The sequence below is a fragment of the Plectropomus leopardus genome, chromosome 16 (assembly GCF_026936395.1).
Source record: "Plectropomus leopardus strain MGB_pleo_1.0 chromosome 16, ASM2693639v1, whole genome shotgun sequence".
NCBI classification, from domain to species: domain Eukaryota; kingdom Metazoa; phylum Chordata; class Actinopteri; order Perciformes; family Serranidae; genus Plectropomus; species Plectropomus leopardus.
Window position 1 is genome coordinate 14,711,510 of NC_142191.1, and position 16,321 is coordinate 14,727,830.

At 39.7% G+C, this 16,321-nt stretch overlaps 2 protein-coding genes across 2 annotated transcripts in view; one reads left to right on the plus strand and one right to left on the minus strand.

The window, feature by feature from the left end:
* Window positions 1–86: 86 nt before the first annotated feature.
* zbtb2b (zinc finger and BTB domain containing 2b) lies at window positions 87–14,088 on the minus strand. Its single transcript, XM_042503149.2, has 3 exons — window positions 13,889–14,088; window positions 7,848–8,028; window positions 87–6,189 (listed from the first exon to the last, which is right to left on the minus strand). Exons 2-3 carry the CDS (start codon window positions 8,018–8,020, stop codon window positions 4,773–4,775), a joined length of 1,590 nt encoding a protein of 529 aa, XP_042359083.1. The 5' UTR covers window positions 8,021–8,028; window positions 13,889–14,088; the 3' UTR covers window positions 87–4,772.
* Window positions 3,910–16,321, plus strand: part of esr1 (estrogen receptor 1) — a 40,542-nt gene continuing 28,130 nt past the window's right edge. The window contains exon 1 of the mRNA XM_088089596.1: window positions 3,910–4,007. The gene's annotated coding sequence lies outside the window, so the exon portion shown is untranslated. The remainder of the gene's footprint in view (window positions 4,008–16,321) is intronic.

A 16,321-nucleotide genomic window follows, 5' to 3' on the forward strand; every position in this document is an offset into this window, starting at 1 on the left:
AAAATGCTAAATGGATTTAGAAAAAGACTACCAAGCAGCTTTTGATGTCATTTTGTTGAGGTAAAGACGAGCCAAAAAAAGTCACATTTATAAAAAGACATGTTTTATTGTTCATCCTTCATTGGAAAAAAAAAAGTTATTCATACAGAAAATTACTCACATTCCTGAGAACACAGATTGATCACAGTAGATGTCAGACAGGCGCTGGGGAGCGGGATCATGAGCTTGAAATGAAGCTATTGTTTGAATAAACATCAGTGGACAGAATAGACAATGTCAAACTTCTCATCTTCCTGAGACGTTTAAAGACACACATACACAACCATTAAGTTACAAGACTGGTGTGGCAGGAAAACAACTCAAACTGAGGAAGGATTTAGACTTTTCATAAAGCTGTGCACGTTTCTGTGCATCAGCTGAGCACTGAGAAATGAACGTCAGTAGTACAGCATTTCAGTTGCCTGGACAAAAGACGCTTGAATCAAGACACAAACAAGAATCTATCCATTGGCTTTTGCGAAACACTTTTTCAATTAAATTCAGACATTTGTGTTTATGTCAACCAAAATGTGATTGCAAATTGATGTATGTCAAACAAGGTCAACACCACACAACACTGGTCAAGATATTACTTCAAATTTGACAGCCTTCCTCCTCACTAGACCTGAGTAGACAAAAGAAAAACAGCTCCATCTAGCGAAACGCTGGGCTCACTGCACCCGACAGCAACTGTTTTCAATACTTAGTACTAAAGGATTTACAAAAATCCCATTTATACCAAATTGGAACTGGGCCTCATCCTTACTGTAATCAGGCTGGGTGAAACTGTCTCAAAGAAACAAAACAAAACAAACAAACAAAAAAACAAAAACAAATATGCATATTAAACATACTAGGGATGGGCATTTTCTTATATTGATTAATTAAAAAAGATGGAAACAATTCAATAAATCCAAAGACTACATTTAAAATACTGTCTATAACACACATGAATTAACTTCTTATCAGTTTTAAAGTGATATTGCAAATTGTATTATTATTATGAAAGCTGCAACAACTAATTGATTAGTTGTCAATCAATTATTAGCCAACCAATTTGATAATAGTTTAATTAGCTTGAGTCACACTTGAAGTTAAAATCCCTCAAAATTCTCTATTCCAGCTTCTTACGAGTGAATATTTTCTGGTTTCTTTACGTCTCAATTGTAATCAAACTGAATATTGTTGGCTTATGGACAAAACAAGACAATTGAGGATGTCATCTTGAGCATTTTCCACCATTTTCTGACATTTTATAGACCAACAACTAATCCGGTTATCAAGAAAGTAATCGACAGATGATTCAACAATGAAAAGACCTGCAGATTGCTTCGTTTTTGCAGCAAAAAAGGCAATGTTGTTGCAGTAACAATACAATGAAGAATTTATTTTCCACTAGATGAAACAATAACAATGTTAAGACAGTTTTACAAGCCTCCCTAATATAGCATTCTTCATAATATTCAAAATTGTAGAAACATATAAACAAAGACAATGATTTTAAATTTGCTTAAACCTGACCACATCAGCCTTATAGGAGCATATTTTTTCATTTAGATCCCAAACGTGTTTGATGTTATGTGTGCTTCAGCAAGACAAAACTTCTTCACATTGACATGAAATGTAAAGATTTTTCACAATTTCCAGTCATCAGTAGTTTTTAGGAAGTATATGTGTCATCCCAAATAATTGGTTATTGTTAGTCATAATTTATTTTTTTTAATATCCACACATAAAGAGATGCCACCCTGTTATTAAAGCTACCTCTCACTGCCTGAGTTTTAAGACCTCCACTAACTCTTCATCATATATAGTTCAACATGTTCACCTGCATACTTTCTTTCACAATATTTTCCTTTAAATGACCACTGTTGCAAATACTACTTCTGATTTTTTAAAAAACATCTAACTGTCCAAAGTTCTTAACAGTACAGAGAAACTTTTTCCCTTTGCAAAAAATTAATAAGGTTAGCAATTGGCACAAATTTGAGGAGAGGAGACTTAAAATCCCAAACAATCTTTCCTTTTTACCTATTTCTTAAAGAAATTAACTATACATTTGTCATGCCCATCCCTAATATATCAACTTTTCCTAAACCAAATGTAATCCTATTTTGAGAGCTATTTGTCTACTAATATATATAAACCTTTGCAATATAATCTTTGTAAATATAGCATTGTATATGAACATAGAAAAGCATGGCGAGCAAAAATGAAGGGCTTTTTTTAAGTAGACTGAAGCAAATTACTCGGAGACAAGATTTAGAGGACAGCCTTCCAACAAGCTTTGTGTGTCTAAATGGAGCACGATGCTTCTTCAATCAGTAACCAAAGAGTAAAAAATGAAATCAACTATAAACACAATGAATACTTTTGCTTGTTGTTTGTAACTCACTGTGGCCAAACTGGTGTTATGAAGAGCAAATTGTGCTTTAATTTGGTGTAATGACATAGGAACTATAACCACACTTAGCACAGGAAACAAAACACAGAATAAAACAACTGCAAAGGATGCAAATTATGGTCAGCACTTAACAATTCAAGAGCCAACTGAAACATGAGTGGAAGACGAATGTACTTTCCCTGCATATCAGGTCAGATTGTCTCAGGTCTGAATATATTGTGTGCTTTTAGCTGAAATTATAATCCATGACTGATCTGCAGATTAAGCCTCTCACTTATGACCAAGAAGAAACAGCTCCTCTGTGCAGCTCCAGAGGGATTGTTAATAGTTCACAACTTTCTCCTCCTCAAATTTAGCACAGCAAACTCATCTCACAACACACTGCGTCCTCCGGAACTGCCTCAGCTTCCTCTTCCTCTTATACTCAAAGTCTGCCTGCGCAGCAACTTTAGCTCTTTAGAAGAAACAATGTGGTGCGACACGACATGTGAGAGTCTAAATCCAATGTGCACAGACAATAAAATGATGACATGAAACAAGTTATAGTGACTTCATCTCCCTCATTGGTGTTTAACTTAGTCTCGGGTTTAATGTTAATGTTATTTGCTTTTCTAATGATGTTGACTTAATTCTAGAGCACTACTTACTTTACTTTTATATTCACTTTTTGTCTTACTCAGGGCCAAAAAAGTCCAAAATACTGTACTCCCCCCCCCAAAAAAAACAGTTTTTAGTAGACTGAGAACCTCATACATACATACCCTGACTAACTTCACCTTTAGCTTAACTATTAAAGGATAGATTTGCATTTTTCAGCCCGGGCCCTTTTTTTCCCATGTCTGTGTCTCAGTGACTAAACATTTTTTGAAATTGGTCCAGTTTTGAGTGAGAGGGCATCAGCCGAGCAAATGGCCGTCATGTAAACATGTGGGGCAACTGAGCACCTTCACTGTATCTCAATTACAAGTAGTTTTTTTTGCCACAGACTCAGATTGTTATTGTAAGTGGCGTTCTTACACATCTTACAAGATGAGACTTGCTGCACGTAGACAAAAAACAGTAATGTGAGCTGGAGAGAGAAGTAACCAGATTTGTTTACAGAAGATGTTATGTTACAGATTTTTAATGTCCTAATGATTATTTAGCTGATTTCAACACTGTGGAAAAAGGCCTTTGGATTCAATAGCCGAGCTTATTAATTTGAGCCGGAGTATCTGGATGAAGAGCGCCTACTAAGGACGTCAGTTCCAGTTTCTTCTGCTTTCAATAGCCTGACACCCACTAACTGGTCACTAACTGGGGAGGAAAAAAAGTGAAGCCTTTTCCTTTTAGTCAGACGCGTCATTGCCTCCGTAAGCTTTAGCATTGCATTTCAGCACTTTCTATTTAGAGGTGGTGACAGTTTGTTTTGTGACGTAAATATCTTGATTCCACATGTTGATGCCGGCCAGCAGCATCAAGGACGCTCATTGGGTGATCAACTGGGAAGGCCTTCACGGTGCCAGAACACATTGCTACAGGAACATTGAAACCACCCTCCAGTCTCCCGACGCGGATCACCCCGGTGAGTAAACGGCTACATTCTGACCGAAAACAAGTCTTTTAGCATCGCTCACTATGTAAGGTAACTCAAAACTGAGCCATTTACTGAAAGGGGCAGGCAGGAGGGAGCCTGGAGGACGGGCACAATGTTTCCACAGCAGCGATGTTGGGTCGTTTTTGACACTAACTGTAGAATCAGTGGCTTCACTAACATTTGCTGGCTATCTCTTACCAGACGAGTAACCCAAATGGTGCGCAGCAAACAGAAAAAAAGCTAAATAAACCAACAGATGTGTAACCAGACAAAAATATTCTCTGCAATTAACGACGAGATGAGAGCGAGAGAGAGAGAAGGTGAACAAGCTCTGGTTACTCTTTCTTTCGCTCACATTTCTAAGTCTTCCTGCAACAAGTCACATCTTGAGAGATTTCAGAGTGAGACTTCCACTTGATGAGACAACAACAAACAGACAGGATCAAGCAACAGGTGAAGAGATTCTTCAGGCACTAAAATTACAATCTGAGCCTGTCTGTTGTAAAAAAATAACCACTTTTAATGGAGATACTGTGGCCGGGTTCAATTGCTCCTTATGTTTTCATCGTTGCACAGCAGCTGCCCTCCCTTTCAATATTGGCCCAATTTCAAAAATTGTTGTTCACATCAGTCAGTTAGACATGAATATATGGGGAAAACAGGGTCCTGGTTGAAAAATGCCAAATATATCCTTTGGCCATAATTTAGAAAGTAAACAAACATGTTAAAAAAGACAAATAGACAGTTTTGGCACTACTCTACAAGGATCTCCTCAGTCTTTATGGGTTCCAGTGGGGTGCCAGAGTTGGACAAATCAGAGCCTTCGTCTTTGGAAAACTCTTCACGCTGCAGCAGCATCCCGGCGCCCGGGCTCCCCTGCAGCCCCACTAACCCCCCTTGAGTAAAGCACAAGTGTTTGATCACCTCGTTGGGACTGGAGAAGGTGGTCGCACAAATGTTACACTTGTAAGGCTTCGATGAGCCCATGAACATCGCCTCCATCTGGCTGGCATCATCGCCTGCGGCGCACAGCTCCATGCTCTGTCGGTCCACCATGGTGTAGGTGTCGGCGCCCTGGTTCAGGCACACGTGGCGGGCCGCCTGGTTGGCCCGGCAGAAGCTCTTGCCACAGGCGCTGCATTTGAAGGGCTTGCCCGTGTGGATGTACATGTGTTCACGCCAGTGGCTCTTCTGGATGAACTTGCGCCCGCAGGTGGAGCACTCGTACTTCCGCCGTTTTACTTCCCTGTCCAAGTCAGCGCTCTCCAGGTTGTCGATGTCCGCGATGTCTGACGGAGGCGGCGTGTCTGCCTGAGAGTTTAATCCTCCCGCCCCCCAGCTGGATGTGGACACCTCAGCTCGGGGAGAGTCCGAGTTGGTGCCTGAAACAGGCGTTTGCTCGCTGTCGCTGATAATCTCCACCGCTGTGGTGGCGGCCGAGGTACTTGACCCCGCCTTCATTCCCTTCAGGGCGCCCTCTAACTCGAGCATGCTGTTTTCTCCAGCCATGACAGGTGAGAGGTCACTGCTGGGCTCAGCTGGCGCCTGCAGCGCCTGGTTGTGTTGGAGGAGGTGCTCTCTCAGCAGACTCCTCTGGGTGAATCGACTCCTGCACAGATGACAGGAGTAATGCTTCCTGAAGGAGGAGCTCCTCTTCATGATGCTCGGCTTTACGTGGAGGATGGCGCTTGCTGAGGAACCATCTGCACTTAGCAAGTCCATCCCCGCCTCGTCTACTGTAGGCTTGGTGCCGCTGGTTGAGGCCTCTGCGTCCGGTGGTGAAGAAGCCATCTTGGACAGTAATGAATTCGCGTATGGAGCCGTGGTGGCTGGCGTGGACGGATACTTCCCCTCTGAGCTCAGCTGCTCCATGTCGAAAGGCGAGGAGAGCTGCCGTCGAGCGGGCAGTCTAGCGGACAGCCCTACCTGTTGGTCAGAGATCTGGATGCCGTAGAGGGAGGTGGAGAGGTTGATGCTGTGCTGCTCAGCGTGTGAATACACGGACTGGCTGGCCTCCTGTAAGAGCGGGTAGGCGTGCAGGAATCGGACCCCCTGCTCCAGCCGTGCGGGGTCTATCAGCTGGGGTGCGAGCTTGCCTGTGTACATCAGGTTGAGGAGGTAGCTGAAGATATCTGGCTGGATGTCAGCAGCCTTCAGGCGCACACAGTCACTGAAACACAAAGACATTACAGTTAACTAGTGAACTGACGATGTCTCGGATCTTGGTGCTATTAGATGATGTGTCCGTTATCATCAGCAGTGACGGCTCTTCACTTTTTCACGATATGAGGAAAATCTGCTTATGTTTCTCGTCACAGGTTGCTGGAAACTTGCATGTGAATGAGACTACGTCCACACTTATATGTTTTTGTTTAAAAAACACCAGCATTTGCTACGTTTACATCTAGCGGCAACATTACTAAACCCCTAAACCAGAGACCTTTTCAAACGCTGTGGCCCCTGCTTTAGTTTGGGCTGGTGTTTTAGTCTGGACGGCTAGAAATAGAGACTTTTGGAAATGACGACATCTGTTTGCTTCCCGATTTGGTCCCACAGGTCACGATGTGACAAGCTTAAACATTATAGCCAAGTCTGTCTACATATTGTGATATTATCCTTCTTGATGGATACTCCTTTCTCGTTTCTATGGTTTCCTCTGGTGATGGATGATAAACCCGCCTGGTGGTGTATTGAAATGTGTTCCAATATCTAGTAGTGTCTTCCCCCCTGTTAATGTGAGCACAGTGGTTAGGGTTAGGGCTAAGGGTTTTGTTCAGGTTTAGGGAAGGAAAAACACCATTACTGCTCTGATATGTCGCCATGTTTGCATTGCAACGTCTCCTTATCGGTTTTCAGACACCTTGAACTGTTATACTCATTATATTTTCAATAACAGTTTGCCCTTATCATTGGCCCAATTTTTTTTAATTTTGTGTATCAAACCTATCAACTGCATTAATAGACAATGTGCCTCTTGTTTTTCATTTTAAAATGGCATTTTACATCATACAAGTGAGGATGTGACCTAGATCTGTTTAGGACTGTACATCCTTCGGGGAGGAAACCTTGCCATAACAAATGATCAGATTTTGATGTTAATGCCCTTACAGACTCTTCAAATTGGCACCTCGATCTGTTCCACTGATCGAACAATGACATTAATTGTGAATCAACATACTAGAAAGATTAAGATACAGTCCAGAGATGAACTATAGAGAAAAAAACCTTCAGTGTTTGACAACATGAGCACAATGACGCCTGGACCACGCTGCCTACCTGCACCTGTGTACGACGGCTACATGCTGAACTGCTGCGGCTCACGAATGTGTGAATTTCACACAGACAGCGTTTTTTTATTGGCGCCACTGTCTGCCATCCTTATTTTTCTACATGAAGTTTGCCTCATATAAAAGCCACAATGAAAGCCTTGTGTTAATAAACGAGGATATTCTGCTGACAGAAAAGCTAGAGGGCTTTTAATTTGATAGGGAATCAAGAAGTGTTGAGTTAAAAAAAATAAGTTAATATATTTTTTCTAATATCTGTGAGATATTTTACACATATAGATATTGAAACTGCACTGCTAATGGATAAAATAGGCGAGACTGTGAATCTCTAGTTGTACCTGAGCGCGCTGCTCATGTGGGCAGTGCGGCTGCTCTAACCTGTTTCGATAGGCGTCAAACAATGTCTAACATTGACACAGTATCTGTAGTTTTTGCCTGTAGTGTAGTGTAGAGCCGGGTAAATTCTCTGAGATGGCGACAAAAATATGTCTTAGCCTGGTACTGAGCTTGCGTCCGATACCACTGTCAACACGTCCTGTACCTGTCCTGATGGATGAAGAGCATTCTGAAGTAGTTGGAGAAGGCGGCGAGGACAGCTTTGTGGGCTTTGAAGAAGACATCTCCGATAGCCACGGTGCAGTCGCACAGGAAGCCAAACTCCCTCTGAGCGTTAAGCTGCTGCAGCAGGATAAGACCATGGTTGGCCAACTCCATTCTTCAACCTGCACAAAAGGAGCACAGACACACACACACAAAACAGCAATGAGTTTCCTGTCTGGAAGGAGACCGGAGTTTATTGTGACCACAGTGTGTCAGGCTGACGGGGGTGATCTAACGACCTTGTAAAGGCTAACTTTGAAACAGTGAAAAACCATTTTGAGACATTGGAGACGATTTGATTTGTCTGGCATTAATGTCACAGAAAATTAGGCCAATTAATCGTGTTGCTCAGCGACACAACAACATCCCAGTCTAATTTGATCATAGTATAGTGCAAGTGACATGTTTTGCACTAAAATCAAAAGCAAAAATAGGTCATTTGTGAATTCAAATTTCTTCCAGGACATCAGGTGTGCGAAATATTATCAAAGTGAATAAACTTCAAACAGCAGATCCTTTTAAATCAGTGACAGCCAGAGTGTTCAGGCTGTTTCTTCTGCAAGCTGCCTTCATAGTTAAAACCAGCTTAGTACACAGACAGTGGGGTTTCCTTATTGACCTCTTACGACAAGAATACATTTCATTAAGAATGAAACGGTTACCAGCTTCACATTAAGCCACAGTTAAAGTCCCTACTCTGTACATTAATGTTTGAAATGTATTATCATTGGAAGCGTGTTGGATTGTGGTCTTTCAAAAAAATAAAAATAAAAGTTAGGGTTGCACAATAATATCGGCACATCATTGGTATCAGCACATACTGGCTTTAAAATGAAATACCGGAAATTGGCCTGTCTGCTGATTTCTGCTGATATCACAAACCCACATGTTTTTTTAATTGACAAAGTGAGCATGTACAAAACATCAACCTCAAGTTGAATTCTTTATCTTATTTTGCACAATGAATTAATAAAGTATACATTTAGAAGCATTTATTTTATGTCTCCATCTGCTGGTGGGCCATCACTATAAGAGTATGTACAATACAATGTTAATTACACTGCAGAAAACAACTCATTTAGCCAATAACTGATATCAATATTGATATGTCCACTTTTTTCCCTGCCTTATTTTAGTGATCATCGAGTCTCTTCTGTAGTGGAATAAACAGCACGCTCTCATCGTGATGGCCAGCCAGCAGACGGAGACATAAAATAAAATGCATAACATTTATCAATTGTGCAAAATAAGAAAAATACTTCGACTCAGGGTTGATTTTTTTTTTATTTTGTCAGTAATACATGTTTTGTGACATTAGTATAAATCAGCACGTTAGCCACTGAAATAATTCATTTTGAAAGCTAATATCTGCCGATACCGATGATATGCAGATATTGTCGTGCATCCCTACTCTATCGCAGTCTTTAAACCAGGAAAAGAAACATAAAAAATATAACAATATCTAAAATCCAAGACAGTATTTAATCTAATAAAATTGTTATCGATATAATCTCAATATAATGCCGAGCCCTAGTAAAGACTCAAGCTAATTACAAAACATTGTTCAATTTCTGTCACACACTCTAAAAAAAAGAGTTAAATCTATTCTAAGGACCCCTCTAATGTTCATTCTTCTTTAAAAAGATATCCACTTTGACGTCAGGTTCTCACATAAATCGAGCTACAGTTGAGTTCCAGCCCCAAAATATCAGTGAGAGAGGCACTGAAAACAAGTATGTAAAGTAGAATTTATTATCACTACAGCTCCTGTCTCTTTAAAAACTTTTAGGACACATCCTTTTGCATGACTTGGTTCAGATGCAGCCCAATCTGTCCAAACTTAATCTCAGGGGACATCTCAGAGCTATGCGCGTTCGGCTGACCAATCAGATGGGTGTCGTTGACCCTTAAGGTCACTGCAGGACTACAAGGGCTTCAGGCCATCACATGATCAGGGTTATGGGTGTCGACACACATTCCTCGAGCAGAACTGGTTCTACCCCCCTCCAATAGAGAATGGAAACAGCCTGTGGGCAGAGTGAACCTCGTTTCTCCAACACTTTCTCCACACCACACTGCTCCAAGGTATGAGGACAGGGACGTGATGGATACCTCATCAGCCAATTTACCTCAGATAATCAGAAATTTATGTCCCTGCGTATCTCCATGCTGGTTACAAAAACAGTGACAAAGCCCCCTGCACACATGTATTTCATCAGAGAGGTCAGAGTGCAAAGATGTTGGCACCACAGCGCTGCAGGAAAGGGCTCGGTTTCCGCATCTTGTGCAAGGGGGAGACGGCAGCAACAGTCACTCAAGATGTTAAATACTCGTCAACCGTTACTTCGATGTCCACACAGTGCCAGTTTTTTGGTACACCGAGCTAGAAATAATGCAGTACCTCAATAAATCCTGCATTATACTGAGGGTGGGATTATTCAGTACACCTAATTTATATCAGTGAGCACAGACTAAATCTGAGAGCCGAATTGATCAATTAAGTAACTGACATTAAATCAATCTAACACTATTTTAATAATCGCTGACTCTTTTATGAAAAAATGCTTTGAGTCTCTCAAATGTGAAATTTGCAGCTTTTCTAATACATGTGACAGTAAAGGGAACATCGCTCGGTTTTGGACTACTGGTCAGACAAAACTATTTGCAATTTAATGTGCAGAAAATTAAATTAGAAATTAAAGGAACTTTTCACTATTTTCTGACATCTCATTGCAAATAATCAGCAGATATAACTGATCATGATATAATTAAATATTATACTCAGTGTGGTGGAGTAACCTACCTGTGATTAAGTTACAAAATGTAATTGTAGTCAGTTACTGAGAAAAAAAAGGTGATTAAATTATAATTACAGTTACTAATCAAAATTCTGGTGATTATGAGGAGGTTTTATATCAATATATTCTTTTCAGGGAGAGTTTATCGGTAGAATATAACATTAAGACAGCATCTTTTTGCCGTGCAGGGAGACCTTCTCTTGGCATATTTCTGAACATTTTTCAGTTTTATTGCCCAGGTTTAAACATTTGTTAGAAAAGTAATCAAATGTAGTAAGCTGATAAGTTAACTAGTAGTCTGTGACACATTACCTTTCAAATGTAATTTTCCCAGCGCTGATAGTACTATATATCAGAAATACCTGTCAATAGCATTCAGCTTCATCATAGCCCTAAAATGACAATAAAGTTCAACCAACACAACTACAAAACAACTCAATAACTGATTAAAACCTTCATGATGGTAGGATTTATTTAATGGCTTTATAGATATATATATAAAAAACTTGTAACAGAGTGTACTCATCTTTTCAGTACTGTATGCTGAGCCTGCAGCGGCTCACCCAACACCGCAGCATCCCAATACATCCAACAAACATACATTTTTAAATTAATGATTACAACCCTTTTGCGCTTTAATTCCTACTTCTTCATCATGAGCCATTTCACCCCTAAAAGGAAGCTATTGCTGTTCACATTAAAGTGAGCTCCAGATCTTTTCCTTTAAAAAAAAAACCCAACAACTTATATACAGAATTTTCAGTTGGTTTTCAAACCAGCATTTAACAACATGTGACTGAAGCACAAGATATACCCATAGCCTACTCAGTGCCAGCTGCTCCACATCTAAATGCTATTTCCTTCAGCCAACCAAAGAAAGATCCAAATTTCCACTGAATTGATTTCCATATCAATATTAGCTTTACACCTAGGGCTGGGTGACAAGGAGAAAAACAAATATCGACATTGTAGCTTTGACTATTGGTGCTATCACAAAATATTCACACAATGAGACTTAATAATGCTAAATAATCATATGTAATGAGGGTATAATGTCTAAGTGGGTAGAAAAAAAAATAAAACATGTACAGCCTGTAGGTTAAGAAAATTACATCACTTTACTGCAATGCAGGCTATAAGACCAAGAAAAGACAGGCTAAAACGTATATCACAATATCCAAAATTTAAGACAATATCTAGTCTCATATCACAATATTGATTTAATTGGACAAATAGCCTTTAGGCCCAACCGTATGTACATCAATCTCTTGTATGGCTTTATGCTAGTTTCTTTATCCTTCGTGTTTAGTCTGGCTTGTTTCCCAGATGTTTGGGATGGCATATCACATTCTGTCTTTTATTGTGGGATTTACATTGTCCTAGAAAGAGTTAAGTTTTGTAGCGTGACTCAAGGAAACAAGCATGGTTTCCCTCAGCCACAGAGCCTCCAACATGTATGTTTGTTGTCTACAGATCTTTAAAAGACTTCTGCAAAAGTATTTAAAAAAATATGTGCCTGACTGACACAACTTTTGCAAATGTGAATTCAGCCTGTATCCACATGATCCAGTAAGTTAGCCACAGCACCATGTGTTAATCAATACTAACTTGTTTGCGACAATAAAGCACCGCCCCTGATGTGATGTAGACACGTGGAACAGTTACTTCCGTAGTGCGATATTCTTTTATTCTGAAAATACACCCATAAAACTATCTGTGGAGGAGAATACGTGAGGAAGGTGAACACGCGATGGTAATAAAACAGTTGAGAAAATAACAGCTAATGTGCATAAAGCGTTTAAACAAGGCGCATACAAATCGAGGCGCCTAGACTGACTCCTGCCTCTGCCTACGACAATGAAGTTCGCTTCCAGTTCGTAGCTTCCGATCAGCTAATAAGGGGAGAGTTAAGGTTAAAGTAACTTGCATTGCTAAGTGATCGATCCTCAGCTTTTTGCACCTCTTACTGCTGTGAAGCATGTTAAACATCTAATATAAAGCCCCGACGCCCTCTGAAACCCACTTTCAGATTCATGAAATCTTCATTCTGTTTGTGAAAATGCAAAAAAGGAAGATTTCACTGCTTTTGATCACATGTTGATCACATTAGACCAGGTCCCTCCCGTAAACCACTATACTTAGACAGGTGAAATCTGGACTAGATTATCCCAGAGAGGCTTCACATTATTTAATCACAAATTTGAGAAACCAATATTGTATGTGTGAAATGCAAGAAAAATAAGTAAAATGTCTGCATTTTTGAAAAGTATACCAAATTGGGCATGGTCTCTGTCAAAAACCAAACAACTAAAACTGTGTGTCAAATCATCTTTGGCCTCTCTGGGATAATTTAGTCCAGGTTTAACCTGTCTGAGTATAATGGTTATTGAACTGGACCTAGTCTAATGTGGTCAACATGTGATAAAAGCAGGGAAATCGTCCTTTGTTTGCATTTTCACAAATAGAGTGGGCCTATAGGTATCACAAATCTGACACTATGTTAGAAATAATCTTTAGCCTTTCTGAAATAATGCAGTCCAGGTTTGACAAGACTAAGTATAGTATTTGTTTTTATCTAGACCTGGTCTAATATGGTCTACATGTGAAAAAATACATGGAAATCTTCCTTTTTTTTGCTTTTTCACAAATAGAATATAGATTTTAATCACCATGTTTTCAAATACTCTTTGGCCTCTCTGGCTTAATCTAGTTCGAATTTGACAAGACTAAACTAAGTGGTTAAAGGTTTCACAAATGTGAAGTGGGTTTCAGCCAGCGTCGGGGCTTTACCTTAAATGTTTAACACGCTTTCACAATAAAAAGAGGCGCAAAGAGCTGACAATCAGTCGCTCAGCAAAGTTACTTTTCCCTTAACTCTCCCCTTATTAGCTATGATGCTGAAACCAACTTCACTGTCGCCCTTTGCCTCGGGTCTCTCGGTTGCTATTGCTAGCGCGAGAAAACGGACATGCACGCACGCGGGCGCGCGTACACAACACACACTCGTGCGGGGAAAGAGAGCGAGGGAGGGAGCGCGAGACGCAGGGGGATGGGGCTGGTCACGAACGCGTTTCTTTTAACTTCCCCGTGACAAATACAGTTAGCCAAAGCGCACACAAGTAGCCGAATAACGCAACAGTATCGGTAAACGAACCGGTGAGTGTGTATCCACGAACAGCCGTACCTGCGCTCGGGTGAAATCCGTGGAGTTTGCCGTGTCGCCGTTGTTTGTTTGTTACCGGGGACTCGTCCGTCCTCTCTGGGCTCGCAGCAGCTCGTACTGTTCCTCGCAAACGCAGCATTCGTTGGCGGCGGAGAGGGTCGTCCGTCGTTGTTTTCCGGTTAGGGGTTTTACGTTACAATCACATGACTGTGGGTAAAAAAAAAAAAAAAAAAAACAGCCGTTGAAAAATCCGTTGAGCAAGGGGGCGGTTGAGTTAACGTTAATTTCCCGCACTGTGTAACCGCCGTGAGATCATCAACCTCCGCTTGTAGCCAGTTTTTTTCTGACAGCCGGTGAGTTTGAACATTAATGGCTGCGCTGACTCACCGTATGGTAGTTTATAGCCGCTGTGTGTCTGCCGTTAACGACACGTTAAACATGAAACACTGGTGTGACAGTGAGTGAAGCTTAATGTGTGTGTGCGTGTGTGTGTGTGTGTGTGTGTGTCCCCTCTGTCACTGAAATAACGAAATAACATCGCTTTGCACCAGTCGCTCCACATTTGCATCTGCATTTTCGATTGAAGCTGAGCCGGGTTTTCAACAAGTTAAAGGAAGTATACAAAATTTTATGTTGGCGGACCGGCTACATTTTAAATATTTTCATATAATAGTATAGGATATATCAATATCAAAGCAATCTCGTAGCCTTAATAAAATCAATTATATATTTGAATAGCCCAGATATCAAAAACTATTTGGTCATTATGAAGTTACTTTCCCCCTTTGAATCCCACATAATTTATGAGTTACATACACAGTATTTATGATGATAAATAGGCAAAGACAAGCCACCAACATATTAACTCTTTGAATTGGATTGATTTTTTTCTAAAACATGGGAAGAAGGCAAAGAGTAATTTCAGAAGAAATTACCCAGATTTTAGCAAAAAATAAATAAAGTTTAATTGTTCAAGAAAATTACCTTTAAAAAAGGAGGGAAAAAACAAAGAAAAAAGTAAAACTAAATAAAATGGATCAAAGAAGTGAAAGTAAAAGTTATTAAAGTGATTAAAAAATTCTGTAAAATAATAATTTTGATGATTTAAATCTTGCATAACCTATGAGTTACAGACATAATATTTATAATGATAAATGAAACAAGCCATCAAAATCTTACAACCTGAGGTCATGACAATGTCACTTCTTAAATAATAGCCCACCATAGATGTAAAAAAAAAAAAAAAAACGTTTTTATAAGCACTATTCAACACTTTTGGTTGGCCCATCAAAGTAAGTTTAACTCTTTCTAGATATTATTTAAATTGTTTTATTCTCCTAAGTTTTGATCTCTCAGACTAGTAAACTAGTACACTACTACTTGAAGGCTGACAAAAAACAGACACACTAAAAATTTAAGTTGTCTTAGTTTTGAGTGTCGAGTGAGGCAGAGGCCAGTAATTTAGACCGTCTAGACAGTAATTTTACCTCATAAGATCGATATAATTTTCTTCTTTTTTTAACCATAATTTTGTTATCTGTTATTGTGACTGTTCTTTTACCATTTTACCACTAGTGGTCGAACCTCCAGCAACACTTTGGTGCATTGGTCTTGCCATAAAGTTGGTTTTAATTTCTTTAAAGTGATGGTGGAGTTTCGACCACTTTTGATTTATTTGGCTTGTCCATGCACCTTGGAGGTAGGTGACGTGCCAGAAACCCTGCTTCTACCACTTCATCACCATAAATTTACAGTTCATACACAAAGGCAATTATAAAGTCCCCTATGCCTTCATTTTTAAAGGAAATTTATCACATTTAGGATATGAATGATATTTGCAAATAGGGGAAACTGTCCTGTCCCCCTGTATTAGGATCATTGTTGCTGTTGATGTAGTATATAAGTGTAATAACCTCCCATTAACTGTATGACAGTAGATACTGAATACAGGTTCAATTGACGTCTGACCGTTCAAATCAGATAAGGGCTGCAACTAAGGATTTTTTTCTTCTCTCGATTAACCAGTTAGTTGTTTTGTGTATAAAAACATGTAATCGAGAAATGTTGATCAGTGTTTCTCAAAGCCCAAGATGCCATTTTAAAATGCCTTGTTTTGTCAACAACCCAAATATATTAAGTTTACTGTCATAAATGTGAATATTTTCTGGTTTCTTCACTACTTTATTAAGCTGGAATCAGACTTTTTGTTGTTGCCTTTTGCCCTTAAAAATATTCAGATTGATTAATCAATTATTAGTTAGTTGGTTAGTTAATAAGCTTAGTGCTTACTTGTTAGTTGGTAAGCATTAATTTAATGTTGACAACCAAGTTATTAATTGTTGCAGTGCTACCAGACAATACTGGTCACTGGTATTTACTGGTTCATAGTTTGTAGTCTGTGTGTCACTATAAGTACAAGATTATCATGCTTTGGTAATAGATTATCTGCTGTCT